At 55.4% G+C, this 13,574-nt stretch overlaps 1 protein-coding gene across 1 annotated transcript in view; it reads left to right on the top strand.

The window, feature by feature from the left end:
• Positions 1-13,330, top strand: part of LOC139250220 (uncharacterized) — a gene marked incomplete at its 5' end in the record, with an annotated part of 267,845 nt that extends 254,515 nt beyond the window's left edge. The window contains 10 exons of the mRNA XM_070872713.1: positions 1,055-1,234; positions 2,205-2,363; positions 4,000-4,155; positions 5,277-5,426; positions 5,982-6,134; positions 7,579-7,731; positions 8,914-9,069; positions 10,086-10,238; positions 11,641-11,805; positions 12,525-13,330. Of these exons, the coding sequence (XP_070728814.1) occupies positions 1,055-1,234; positions 2,205-2,363; positions 4,000-4,155; positions 5,277-5,426; positions 5,982-6,134; positions 7,579-7,731; positions 8,914-9,069; positions 10,086-10,238; positions 11,641-11,805; positions 12,525-13,330 (2,231 nt within the window). The remainder of the gene's footprint in view (positions 1-1,054; positions 1,235-2,204; positions 2,364-3,999; positions 4,156-5,276; positions 5,427-5,981; positions 6,135-7,578; positions 7,732-8,913; positions 9,070-10,085; positions 10,239-11,640; positions 11,806-12,524) is intronic.
• Positions 13,331-13,574: the final 244 nt, after the last annotated feature.

Below are 13,574 nucleotides of genomic sequence, written 5' to 3'. Positions count from 1 at the left end.
CCGTGGCAGAGGATGTGCTTGAATTGAGAATGTCACACTCGATCCATTTGGAGTAGGCGTCTACTACAACCAAAAACATTTTTCCCATGAAAGGACCTGCGTTGTCCACATGGATGCGTAACCATAGCTTGGCGGGCCAGGACCAGGGGCGAAGGGGGGCATCCCTGGGCGCATTGCCCAGCTGGGCACACGTGTTGCACCTACGAACACAAAGTTCCAAGTCTGCATCTATCCCTGGCCACCAAACGTGTGACCTGGCAATTGCCTTCATCATGACAATGTCCAGGTGCTCATTGTGGAGTTCTCGGATGAACGCCTCTTTGCACATCTGGGGCATGACTACTCGGTTTCCCCATAGTAGGCAATCGGCCTGAATCGAGAGTTCATCCTTGCGCCTGTGAAATTGTTTAAATGCCTCGGGGCATGCCCCGTATGTGGCTGCCCAGTCCCCATTCAGGACACATTTCTTGACTGAAGACAGTAGCGGGTCTCTATTTGTCCAGACTTTGATCTGACGGGCTGTCACGGGTGAGTCTTCGCTTTCAAAAGCTTCAACAGCCATGACCATCTCAACAGCATGCTCGGTTGCCCCCTCGGTGGTGGCAAGTGGGAGCCTGCTGAGTGCATCGGCGCAGTTTTCAGTGCCCGGTCTGTGCCGAATTGTATAGTCATAGGCGACTAACGTGAATGCCCACCTCTGTATGCGGGCCGACGCATTTGCATTTATGGCCTTGTTGTCGGCCAAAAGGGACGTTGGGGGTTTGTGATCTGTCTCCAGCTCAAATTTCCTGCCAAACAGGTACTGGTGCATTTTTTTTACTGCATATACACATGCAAACGTTCCCTCTCTTTCTCTGTCACTCTCTCTGTCTCTCCCTCTGTCTCTCCCTCTCTATCTCTCTCTCTCTCTCTCTCTCTCCCTCTTACTCTCTCCCACTCGCAGTCTCTCTCTCTCTCTCTCTCTCTCTCTCTCTCTCTCTCTCTCCTTCTTTGTCTCTCACTCTCTCTCTGTATTTCCTGTTACCACCCCTAACTCAAACCCTTGCTTTCGCAGAGTGGAATGCCAAGGAATGCCCTGCTGTGTCCAGACTGGAACGAGTGTGCGAAACGAATCGCAGCGAGTCCTGTGAGGAGGATGGGGATTGCGGGAAGTGGAAGCGGTGTTGCCAGACTTCCTGTGGCAGGAGATGTGTCCACTCCTTCATGGGGCAGGGCCAGACTGCGGCATTGGCAGGTAAAGCCACGTGGTCAGTCTGTCCAGCAAAGAACCCGACTGCCTCAGATCAAAGAAAAGCAGAACCACAGTCCCGGCAGCCTGGGACCGATAGGCCCCTTACCCCAGCAGCCTGGGACCGATAGGATCCTGCTCCCTGCAGCCTGGGACTGATAGGCCCCTGACCCCAGCAGCCTGGGACTGATAGGCCCCTGCTCCCAGCAGCCTGGAACTGATAGGTCCCTGACCCCAGCAGCCTGGGACTGATTGGCCCCTGCTCCCAGCAGCCTCACAGGTTGCCCAAACTAGGCCTTGTATCCCGTTGAGTAACTACTCTTTGGTGCTGACCAATATCTATCCTTCAATCAACATCACTAAAACAGATTATCTGGGTCATAATCACGTTGCTGTTAGTGGGAGCCTGCTGTGCGCAAATTGGCTGCCGCATTTCCCACATTACAACCGTGACTCCACTTCAATATGTACTTCATTGGCTGTAAAGCGGTTTGGGACGTCCAAGGTGACCTATTTTTATTTTCTATGGTAACAGATTCTGAGGACTGAATGGGCCTCCTGTTCCTGTGTTACAGGCTCGAGGGGCCGAATGGGCCTCCTGTTCCTGTGTAACAGGCCCGACGGGCTGAATGGGCCGCCTGTTCCTGTGTAACAGGTCCGAGGGGCTGAATGGACCTCCTCCTGTTCCTGTGTAACAGGCTCGAAGTGCCGAATGGGCCTCCTCCTATTCCTGTGTAAAAGATCAAGAGGCTGAATGGATCTCCTCCTGTTCCTGTGTAACAGGCCCGAGGGGCTGAATGGGCCTCCTGTTCCTGTGTAACCGGCCCGAGGGGCTGAATAGGCCTCCTGTTCATGTGTAACAGGCCGAGGGGCTGAATAGGCCTCCTGTTCCTCAGTTGCTCAGCACGCCAGAGACGCCCCGGTGCTGCAATCCTCAATCCCACCCATTCCCAGCTCTTGCCTGTCCTTTCTCCAGATCAGACTGCCGGTAACTGCCCCGCCCCACAGCGACTCTCCTTCATGTGCGAACTGAAGTTCGGGGAGGTGTGCGATGACGACGACGACTGCTACGCCTGGCAGACCTGCTGTAACACCAGCTGTGGCAACCGATGTGTCCACTCGTTCTCCGGCAAGGGTAAGCTAACCGATCGGGTCTTTGCCCCCCTCCCCCGGCCCCCAAACACCTGGTGATGGAGGGCGGAGAGGGGGAACTGGGGGTGGGGGAACGAGCTCCAGATTACAGGCATCAAACCCAACTGTGTGTATCCCTGTCCGCTTCGGGAACTGTGACCCTCCACCCTGTGGCTCCCGAAGGTCAAATCCCAGACTCTGAGGAGATAGAGGGGCACCTGTCTGTCTGATATAAGAACCGAAGAATGTAAGAATTAGAGCAGGGCTCGGCCATTCGGCCACACCAGCCTTCTCCGCCATTGCATAAGATCATGGCCGATTTTCTACCGCAAGTCCACTTTCCCGCTCTGTCCCCATATCCCTCGATTCACATTGTGTCCAAGAATCGAGTGATCTGCTTCTTGAATATACTCAATGACTGAGCCTACACAGCCCTCTAGGGTCGAGAATTCCAAAGGTTCACCACTCTCTGAGTGAAGAAATTTATCCTCAGTCCTAAATGGCCGACCCCTTATCCTGAGACTGTGTGACTCCTGGTTCTACACTCTCCAGGGTGAAACATTATCCCTGCATCTACCCTGTCAATCCCCTCTCAGAAATGTATACGTTTCAATAACCTCTCATTCTCCGAAACCCCAGAAGAGTATAGGCCCAATCTACTCAATCCCTCTTCATCAGGAAATCCAGTGGAATCTTGGCCTTTATTGCAAAGGGGATGGGCCATAAAAACAGGGAAGTCTTGCTACAGTTATACAGGGTATTGGTGAGGCCACACCTGGAGTACTGCGCACAGTTTAGTTTTCCATATTTACGAAAGGATATACTTGCTTTGGAGGCAGTTCAGAGAAGGTTCACTCGGTTGATTCCATAGATGAGGGGTTTGACTTATGAGGAAAGGTTGAGTAGGTTGGGCCTCTACTGATTGGAATTCAGAAGAATGAGAGGTGATCTTACCGAAACATATAAGATTATGATGGGGCTTGACAAGGTGGATGCAGAGAGGATGTTTCCACTGCTGGGGGAGACTAGAACTAGGGGTCATAATCTTAGAATAAGGGGCCGCCCATTTAAAACTGAGATGAGGAGGAATTTCTTCTCTCAGAGAGTTGTAAATCTGTGGGATTCGCTGCCTCAGAGAGCTATGGAAGTTGGGACATTGAATAAATTTAAGACAGAGAGAGACAGTTTCTTAACCGATAAGGGGATAAGGGGACGGGCAGGGAAGTGGAGCTGTGTCCATGATCGGATCAGCCATGATCGTATTAAATTGAGCAGCAGGCTCGAGAGGCCGTATGGCCTACTCCTGCACCTATTTCTTATGTTCTTATAGGACAACCCTCTCACCCCAGGAATCGGTCTAGTGAACCTCCGTGGCCTCCAGTCCAAGGTAGGTTTACAGGGAAGGGGACCAAACTGACGGAGGAACTGGGTGGGAGCACGGTGTCCTCTCGTCCACTGGGCACCTGGAGTCAAATCCCAGGGCCAGAAGAGATGGAGGCCCCTCTCTCTCTTTGACGGGGTCAGTGGGGCAGGCACTGTCGACACGCCCAAGCCCTCCGGTGCCCACCTCTAGCCCCAGCTCGGTCAGGGAGTGATCAATCGATGGCGAGCAGCACTGACCGATCATGTTCTTTCCACAGGGCGTGAACGGAGATGCCCGGAACCTTCCAGAATGACCCACATCTGTACGATGAGCTTCAACACCCAGTGCAACAACGACAGCAGCTGTGAGGGTTGGCAGACTTGTTGCGACGCTAGTTGTGGAAACAGATGTGTCCCTAAGTTCCTCACCAGAGGTAAGAGTTTACTCCGTATCTAACCTGTGCTGTACCTGCTCTGGGAGTGTGTGATGGGACAGTGTCGAGGAAGCTTTACTCTGTATCTAACCTGAGCTGTACCTGCCCAGGGAGTGTGTAATGGGACAGTGTCGAGGGAGCTTTACTCTGTATCTAACCTGTGCTGTACCTGCCCTGGGAGTGTGTGATGGGACAGTGTAGAGGGAGCTTTACTCTGTATCTAACCTGTGCTGTACCTGCCCTGGGAGTGTTTGATGGGACAGTGCAGAGGGAGCTTTACTCTATATCTAACCTGTGCTGTACCTGCCCAGGGAGTGTGTGATGGGACAGTGTCGAGGAAGCTTTACTCTGTATCTAACCTGAGCTGTACCTGCCCTGGGAGTGTTTGATGGGACAGTGCAGAGGGAGCTTTACTCTATATCTAACCCCCTGTACCTGCCCTGGAAGTGTTTGATGGGTCAGTGTAGTGGGAGCTTTACTCTGTATCTAACCCCGTGCTGTACCTACCCTGCGAGTGTTTGATGGGACAGTGTAGAGGGACCTTTACTCTGCATCTGACCCCCTGTACCTGCCCTGGGAGTGTTTGATGGTACAGTGTAGAGGGAGCTTTACTCTGTATCTAACCCTGTGCTGTACCTGCTCTGGGAGTGTTTGATGGTACAGTGCAGAGGGAGCTTTACTCTGAATCGAACCCCCTGTACCTGCCCTGGGAGTGTTTGATGGTACAGTGTAGAGGGAGCTTTACTCTGTATCTAACCCTGTGCTGTACCTGCTCTGGGAGTGTTTGATGGGACAGTGTAGAGGGAGCTTTTCTCTGTATCTAACCCTGTGCTGTACCTGCTCTGGGAGTGTTTGATGGTACAGTGTAGAGGGAGCTTTACTCTGTATCTAATCCCGTGCTGTACCTGCCCTGGGAGTGTTTGATGGTACAGTGTAGAGGGAGCTTTACTCTGTATCTAACCCTGTGCTGCACCTGCCCTGAGAGTGTTTGATGGGACAGTGTAGAGGGAGCTTTAGTCTGTATCTAACCCCCTGTACGTGCCCTGGGAGTGTTTGATGGGACAGTGAGGTGGACACTGGCCCTGCTTCTCTCTATCTCACTACCACCTTGTATCTTGCAGCGACCCAGTGCCCAGCCTCCAGCCGATTGGACTCCTTCTGCGAGATGAGGCTGGGAGCCATGTGTGAGAGTGATGCTGACTGCCTGGCCTGGTCCTCGTGCTGTGACGCCGACTGTGGAAAGAGATGTGTTCCCCGCTTCTTCATGGCCAGTGAGTGTTTCCAAGGGTCTGTGATGATCGGACTCCATCTCCTGGACCCTTGAACTAGGCTCGGGATGGAGCCTGGACCTTTCCTGCTCTGTGTATGTGTGTGTGGGGGGCTCAGTCCCACACCGGGTGTGAGAGATCAGGCTAACTCAGCACTAGGCCCGGGATGGAGCCTGGGCCAAGCTGCCTCGCCATTGATCCCCGATTACATGGATCCTTCTTAATCCTCGATTAGGGGGCTACCGAGGGAGTCCCTCGATTAGGGGGTACCGAGGGACTCCCCACGTTCGGGGCATACCGAGCGAGTCCCTCGATTCTGGAGACCCTCGATTCGGGGCATACCGAGCGAGTCCCTCGATTAGGTGGTCCGGAAGAATTAGGGGGGCCCGAGGGACACTCTCGATTAGGGCTGTCCCAAAAGATTAGGGTGGGTCCAGAGGCAGACCCTGCATTACGGCGGTCCGGAAGGATTAGGGAGGGTCCCGAGGAAGACCCTCTCCATCAGCCGGAGCTGGAAGGTTCTCGGTTCCTGACTGACCCCTGATTTCTGTGTTCCAGAGGACGACACCTGTCCAGCCCCCTACCGGCTCGCTCCGATGTGTGACCTGAAGCTCGGGGACCAGTGCAGCGGGGACAACGATTGTGACAGTTGGCAGACCTGCTGTGACACCAAATGCGGAAAAATCTGTGTCGCCAGTTTCACAGACATGGGTAAGGAGCGAAACGGCTGGACTGGGCAACGGGCGAGGGGGATGGAGAGCTCAGACGGTTTCTCGGCTTGACGACACAGCCGAATGACAACCCCTCCAACAGTGCAACGCTCCCTCAGTACTGCCCCTCCAACAGTGCAACGCTCCCTCAGTACTGCCCCTCCAACAGTGCAATGCTCCCTCAGTACTGCCACTCCAACAGTGCAACGCTGCCTCAGTACTGCCCCTCCGACAGTGCAACGCTCCCTCAGTACTGCCACTCCCAACAGTGCAACGCTCCCTCAGTACTGCCACTCCCAACAGTGCAACGCTGCCTCAGTACTGCCCCTCCAACAGTGCAACGCTCCCTCAGTACTGCCACTCCCAACAGTGCAACGCTCCCTCAGTACTGCCACTCCCAACAGTGCAACGCTCCCTCAGTACTGCCACTCCCAACAGTGCAACGCTCCCTCAGTACTGCTACTCCGACAGTGCAACGCTCGCTCAGTACTGCCACTCCCAACAGTGCAACGCTCCCTCAGTACTGCCACTCCCAACAGTGCAACGCTCCCTCAGTACTGCCACTCCCAACAGTGCGACCCCCCCTCAGTACTGCCACTCCGACAGTGCAGTGCGGTGCTCCCTCAGTACTCCCCCTCCGACCGTGCGCCCCCCCCTCAGTACTGCCACTCCGACAGTGCAACGCTCCCTCAGTACTGCCCGTCCGACAGTGCAGTGCACCCCCCCCTCAGTACTGCCACTCCGACAGTGCAGTGCGGTGCTCCCTCAGTACTCCCCCTCCTACAGCGCAGTACAGCGCTCCCTCAGTACTGCCCTTCCGACAGCGCAGTGCGGCGCTCCCTCAGTACTGCCCCTCCGACAGCGCAGTGCGGCGCTCCCTCAGTACTCCCCCTCCTACAGCGCAGTGCGGCGCTCCCTCAGTACTGCCCTTCCGACAGCGCAGTGCGGCGCTCCCTTAGTACTGCACCTCCGACAGTGCAGCGCTCCCTCAGTACTGACCCTCCGACAGTGTGGCACCCCCCTCAGTACTGCCCCTCCGACAGTGCAGCGCTCCCTCAGTACTGCCCCTCCGACAGTGCGCCGCTCCCTCAGTACCGCCCCTCCGACAGTGCAGTTCTCCCTCAGTACTGCCCCTCCGACAGTGCAGGGCGGTGCTCCCTCAGTACTGCCCCTCCGACAGTGCGGCGCCCCCTCAGTACCGCCCCCTCCGACAGTGCGACTCTCCCTCAGTTCCACCCCTCCGACAGCGCAGTGCAGTTCTCTTCAGTACTGCCCCTCCGACAACGCAGTACAGCGCTCCCTAAGTACTGCCCCTCTTGTCAGCGCAGTATGGCGGTCCCTCAGTACTGCCCCTCCGACAGCGTTGTCTGTACTGCCCCTCCGACACTAACCTGTTTTGTGCTGTGTAACCCCCACCTCCTGTAAAATACAACTTCCTCTTGCAGATGAAGAAGACGAATGCCCCGATTCATACCGGGCGAGGCATATCTGCGCCAGGAACTCGAGCCAGGTTTGCCGCAGTGATGAGGAATGTTCGTCGTGGAAGCAGTGCTGCGACGTCGGTTGTGGGAAGCGATGTGTTTACTCCTCCTGGCACAGTAAGGGCGGCCCCATAATACACAGCTCGCACCATCGCCACACTCCCAACGCTCGACAGCAGTGTGGACTCTGCCTGACAAGGCTAGACCCCAGGCTGTGGTACTCTGTGTCTGATAGACCCCAGGTTGTGGTACCCTGTGTCTGAAAAGCCCCAGGCTGTGGTACCTTGTGTCTGATAGGCCCCAGGCTGTGGTACCTTGTGTCTGATAGGCCCCAGGCTGTGGTACCTTGTGTCTGATAGGCCCCAGGCTGTGGGACCCTGTGTCTGATAGGCCCCAGGCTGTGGGACCATGTTTCTGATAGGCCCCAGGCTGTGGTACCTTGTATCTGATAGTCCCCAGGCTGTGGTACCTTGTGTCTGATAGTCCCCAGGCCCCTGTGTCTGATAGTCCCCAGGCCCCTGTGTCTGATAGTCCCCAGGCCCCTGTGTCTGATAGTCCCCAGGCCCCTGTGTCTGATAGTCCCCAGGCCCCTGTGTCTGATAGTCCCCAGGCCCCTGTGTCTGATAGTCCCCAGGCCCCTGTGTCTGATAGTCCCCAGGCCCCTGTGTCTGATAGTCCCCAGGCCCCTGTGTCTGATAGTCCCCAGGCCCCTGTGTCTGATAGTCCCCGGTTCCTGGATCTGATAGGCCCCGGGTCCCTGGATCTGATAGGCCCCAGGCCCCTGTGTCTGATAGTCCCCAGGCTGATAGAGTGGATAGGAATGACCTATTTCTCTTAGCAGAGATGTCAATAACCAGGATGCATCGATTTAAAGTAATTGGTCGAAAGTTTGGAGGGGAGTTGAGGTCAATTTCTTTCACCCTGAGGGTGGGGGGGGTCTGGGGCGGAACTCACTGCCTGAAAGCGTGGTAGAGGCAGAAACCCTCACACATAGCTTTTTGTCGACCGGCACAGACATGACGGGCCAACTGACCTCCTCCTGTGACATAATTCTACCATAACTGAAGTCCCTCGTGGCCGGTTCCTGTCTGGTAAATCCCCTCCGCACCCTCTCCAAGGCCTTCACATCCTTCCCAAAGTTAGCGGTGCCCAGAATTGGACACCATTCTCCAGCTGTGGCCCAAGCAGTGGGTTTATAACACTTTGGACAATAACTCCCTTGCGTTTGTACTCTCGGGCTGTTTCTCAAGCCCAGCGTCCCTTGTGCTTTAACCATCTCTGGGTGTCTTCCTTTACAAGGCAAAAGACGACAGTGCCCCAGCACCAGCTCACTGAGCAAGGTTTGCACCATGAAACTGGGGGACGAGTGTGAGGGAGACGGGGACTGCGACCATTGGCAGAGGTGCTGCAACGCCGGCTGTGGCAAACGCTGTGTCTTCAAATTCTTCAAAGGAGGTGAGGAGACCCACGGTTTGGGGGGTGAGGAGACCCACAGTTTTGGGGAGGGGGGGAGGTGAGGAGTCCCACAGTTTGGGGGGTGTGAGGTGAACTACAGTTTGGGAGAGGGGGGGAGGTGAGGAGACCCACAGTTTGGGGGGGTGAGGAGACCCACAGTTTGGGGTGTGAGGAGTCCCACAGTTTGGGGGGTGAGGAGACCCACAGTTTGGGGGCTGAGGAGACCCACAGTTTTGGGGTTGAGGAGACCCACAGTTTGGGGGGTGAGGAGACCCACAGTTTGGTGGGTGAGGAGACCCACAGTTTGGGGGGTGAGGAGACCCACAATTTTGGAGGTGAGGAGACCCACAGTTTGGGGGGTGAGGATTGGTTAATGGGGCAGTGTAGAGGGAGCTTTACTCTGTATCTAACCCCGTGCTGTACCTGCCCTGGGAGTGTTTGATGGGACAGTGTAGAGGGAGCTTTACTCTGTATCTAACCCCCTGTACCTGCCCTGGGAGCGTTTGATGGGACAGTGTCGAGGGAGCTTTACTCTGTATCTAACCCTGTGCTGTACCTGCCCTGGGAGTGTTTGATGGGACAGTGTAGAGGGAGCTTTACTCTGTATCTAACCCCCTGTACCTGCCCTGGGAGTGTTTGATGGGACAGTGTAGAGGGAGCTTTACTCTGTATCTAACCCCGTGCTGTACCTGCCCTGGGAGTGTTTGATGGGACAGTGTAGAGGGAGCTTTACTCTGTATCTAACCCCCTGTACCTGCCCTGGGAGTGTTTGATGGGACAGTGTAGAGGGAGCTTTACTCTGTATCTAACCCCCTGTACCTGCCCTGGGAGTGTTTGATGGGACAGTGTAGAGGGAGCTTTACTCTGTATCTAACCCCCTGTACCTGCCCTGGGAGTGTTTGATGGGACAGTGTAGAGTGAACTTCAGTCTGTATCTAACCCGCCTCACCCACAGACGTGGATGTTGATAACCGTGGAGACCATAAAACCAATCTGGGTTGCGGTTTACCTTACAGAGAACAGCAGCTGCCCCTCTCCCAGCCGCCTGGGTCCCATGTGTGATGTCAACTACGGGAAGGAGTGCGTGGACGACGACGATTGCGATCTGTGGTTGACTTGCTGCGACGCTGGCTGCGGGAAAAGATGCGTCCATCGAGCTTCCCGACTCGGTAAGAGGGACGGTCCTTCCTGGGAATCAGCAAATACCCTCTGGGGCAGTAACAATGTCCAGTTCTGGGGCCACACCTCGGGAAGGATCATTTAGCCTTGGAGGGGGTGCAGCGCAGATTGACCCCAGTAGTACCGGGGTGGGCTAATAGGGCTAAAGGTGGAGGGTCCACCATTGCTGGCTGAGCCTTCAGGTGCCCAGGGTCCGAAGCACTGCACTTCCCTCCCTGTTCACTTCAATTCGTAACTCCCCAGATAATGAAGCAGTCCGTTCCCGAGTGCAGCAAGTCCGGGACGGCATTCAGTCTCGGGCTGGTCAGTGGCAAGTAGCATTAGTGCCACACAGGTGTCAGGCAATGACTATCTCCCAAGTGAGAGTCTTAACCACCTCCACGTGACATTCAACAGCATTAACATCGACATATCCCCCCACCATCAACATCTGTGGGGTCACCATTGACCAGAAACTAAACTGGTTCAGCTACATAAATACCGTGGCCACAAGAACAGGTCAGAGGCTGGGTATTCTGCGGCCAGTGTCTCACCTCCTGACTCCCCAAAGCCTTTCCACCGTCGACAAGACACAAGTCAGGAGGGATATTCCTGATGGAATACTTCCCACATGCCTGGATGAGTTGCAGCTCCCAACAACACTCGAGGAGCTCGACACCATCCAGGACAAAGCAGCCCGCTTGATCGGCACGCTAGCCACTGCCTCCAACACTCCCTCCCTCCACCTCCGGCACACCATGGCTGCAGTGTGTACCATCTACAAGACGCACTGCAGCAACTGGCCACGGCTTCTTGGGCAGCACCTCCCAAACCCGCCACCTCTACCCGCCTCGAAGGACAAGGACTGCAGGCACATGGGAACACCACCACCTCCAAATACTGTGTGAGAAGCTGCACCTCACGGGCCTGCAGCGGTTGAAGAAGGCGTCTCACCAGCACCTTCTCCAGGGCCATTCTGGAAGGGGCACTAAACGCTGGGCCGTGCCCGTGACACCATCATCCCAGGACTGACCAAAAGAAGAACCGCTCCAGCTCTCGCTCCTCAAATAACAGACGGATGAAAAATGTACATCTGTGTCCATGATGGACCTCATCCCCTGTGTGTTGACGATTGCTGTGCGGACGGGGGCTTCGGGGGAGGGGGAGGATACAGAGGTTAATGTCCAGGGGAGGGGGGATTCAGTGGGGGTGGGGGGGGGGGGGCAGGAACCTTTAACTCCTTCCACATCCCCGTCCCCCACCCCTTGCCCGATTTCCCTCAGTCCCGTCCCATCGAGGAGTGACACGAGACTCTGAGCTTCATGTCCACAATCCGCCTCCCTCGGGGGGTTCTCGATACTCAGCCCGCTCGCCGAGGTTAATATCACCCTGTCGCCTTTATTTTCTCAACAGCAGAAAAGACAGACAGGAAATGTCCCGAGCCTTCTACGACTCAACACATGTGTGATAAGGCGGAGGTGGAGACATGCGAGTCGGACAGGGATTGCGGAGGCTGGAAGCAGTGCTGTGACGTCGGGGACTGTGGGAAACGATGTGTCTACACGTACCGCCTGACAAGTGAGTACAAATGGAGTATAAAAGCAGGGAAGTCTTGCTCCAGTTATACAGGGTGTTGGTGAGGCCGCACCTGGAATACTGCGTACAGTTTTGGTTTCCATATTTTCGAAAGGATATATTTGCTTTGGAGGCAGTTCAGAGAAGGTTCACTCGGTTGATTCCGGAGATGAGGGGGTTGCGTATGAGGAAAGGTTGAGGAGGTTGGGCCTCTACTCATTGGAGTTCAGAAGAATGAGAGGTGATCTTATCGAAACGTATCAGATTATGAGGGGGCTCGACAAGGTGGATGCAGAGAGGATGTTCCCACTGATGGGGGAGACTAGAACTAGGGGGCATGGTCTTAGAATAAGGGGCCGCCCATTTAAAACTGAGATGAGGAGGAATTCCTTCTCTCAGAGGGTTGTAAATCTGTGGAATTCGCTGCCTCAGAGAGCTGTGGAAGCCGGGTCATTGAATATATTTAAGACAGAGATAGACAGTTCCTGAACCGATAAGGGGATAAGGGGGCGGGCAGGGAAGTGGAGCTGTGTCCATGATCGGATCAGCCATGATGGTATTAAATTGCGGAGCAGGCTCGAGGGGCCGAATGACCGACTCCTGCTCCTATTTCTTATGTTCTTATACGGGAGAGTTTCTGGGCCTCATACCCTTACACGCATTCAATTCTGTTTGTTGCTCTGGTCGTAGACTTTTTCTTTAACCCGTCCTTGCCGTTGCAGAGAGCTGTCAATCCGATGAAGACTGCAGCCGCCCTCTGACCTGCTGCCGTCTGAGTTGCCGGATGGAGTGCCGCCAATCTTTGAGTGGAGACGGTGAGGGCGAGACGGAGAAGGGAGACAATGCAAGGGCAGTGACCAGTTCTCAGCTGGAGGAGGTCGGAGACAGGGCGACGGAGAAGGGAGACAACGCAAGGCGCAGTGGGGAGTTCGAGGAGGACGGAGAGGGGGAGGAGGGAGCGGAGGAGGATGAGGAGGGAGAAGGGGAGGAGGATGAGGAGGGAGAGGGGGAGGAGGATGAGGACGGAGAGGGGGAGGAGGAGGGAGTGCAGGAGGAGGAGGATCAGGAAGAGGACAAGGTGATTGAGCTGCGTGGCTGCAGCCAAGGGAACTGGGGCAAGGGCACTGCCACGGGTGAGACAGGGAAACTTAAGGGACACGGTAAAGGGGCATGGAAACCGAAGGGGAGTGGTAGACAGACGTGGAAACCGAAGGGGAGTGATGGACGGACATGGAAACCGAGGGGGAGTGATAGACGGACATGGAAACCGAAGGGGACTAATAGACAGACATGGAAACCGAAGGGGACTAATAGACGGACATGGAAACCGAAGGGGACTAATAGACGGACATGGAAACCGAAGGGGACTAATAGACGGACATGGAAACCGAAGGGGACTAATAGACGGACATGGAAACCGAAGGGGACTAATAGACGGACATGGAAACCGAAGGGGACTAATAGACAGACATGGAAACCGAAGAGGAGTAATAGATGGACACGGAAACCAAAGACACAGTCCAGCTAGCGGGAGCGGCTCGACACACAGCCGCCTCACACCCACCGTGTGCATACACCAGGCGGCACCAACTCGGACCAGACTCCTGGCTCACTGAGCAATCGCTTCATCCTCTTAGAAACAGTGCTGGGGACCAATCAGGAAGGAGGAGATGTATGAGCCGCTGCGGGGGGGACAGAATCCCAGCCCCAACTCCCGAGTCGCCCAGCAAAATCCGGCAGTCGTGATTGTTGCAGGAAATGCCACTATTCTC

Source organism: Pristiophorus japonicus, unplaced genomic scaffold (assembly GCF_044704955.1).
Source record: "Pristiophorus japonicus isolate sPriJap1 unplaced genomic scaffold, sPriJap1.hap1 HAP1_SCAFFOLD_351, whole genome shotgun sequence".
Lineage (NCBI taxonomy): Eukaryota > Metazoa > Chordata > Chondrichthyes > Pristiophoridae > Pristiophorus > Pristiophorus japonicus.
The sequence above is the reverse complement of the archived record's forward strand: the minus strand, read 5'-3'. Positions and strand labels throughout refer to the sequence as shown.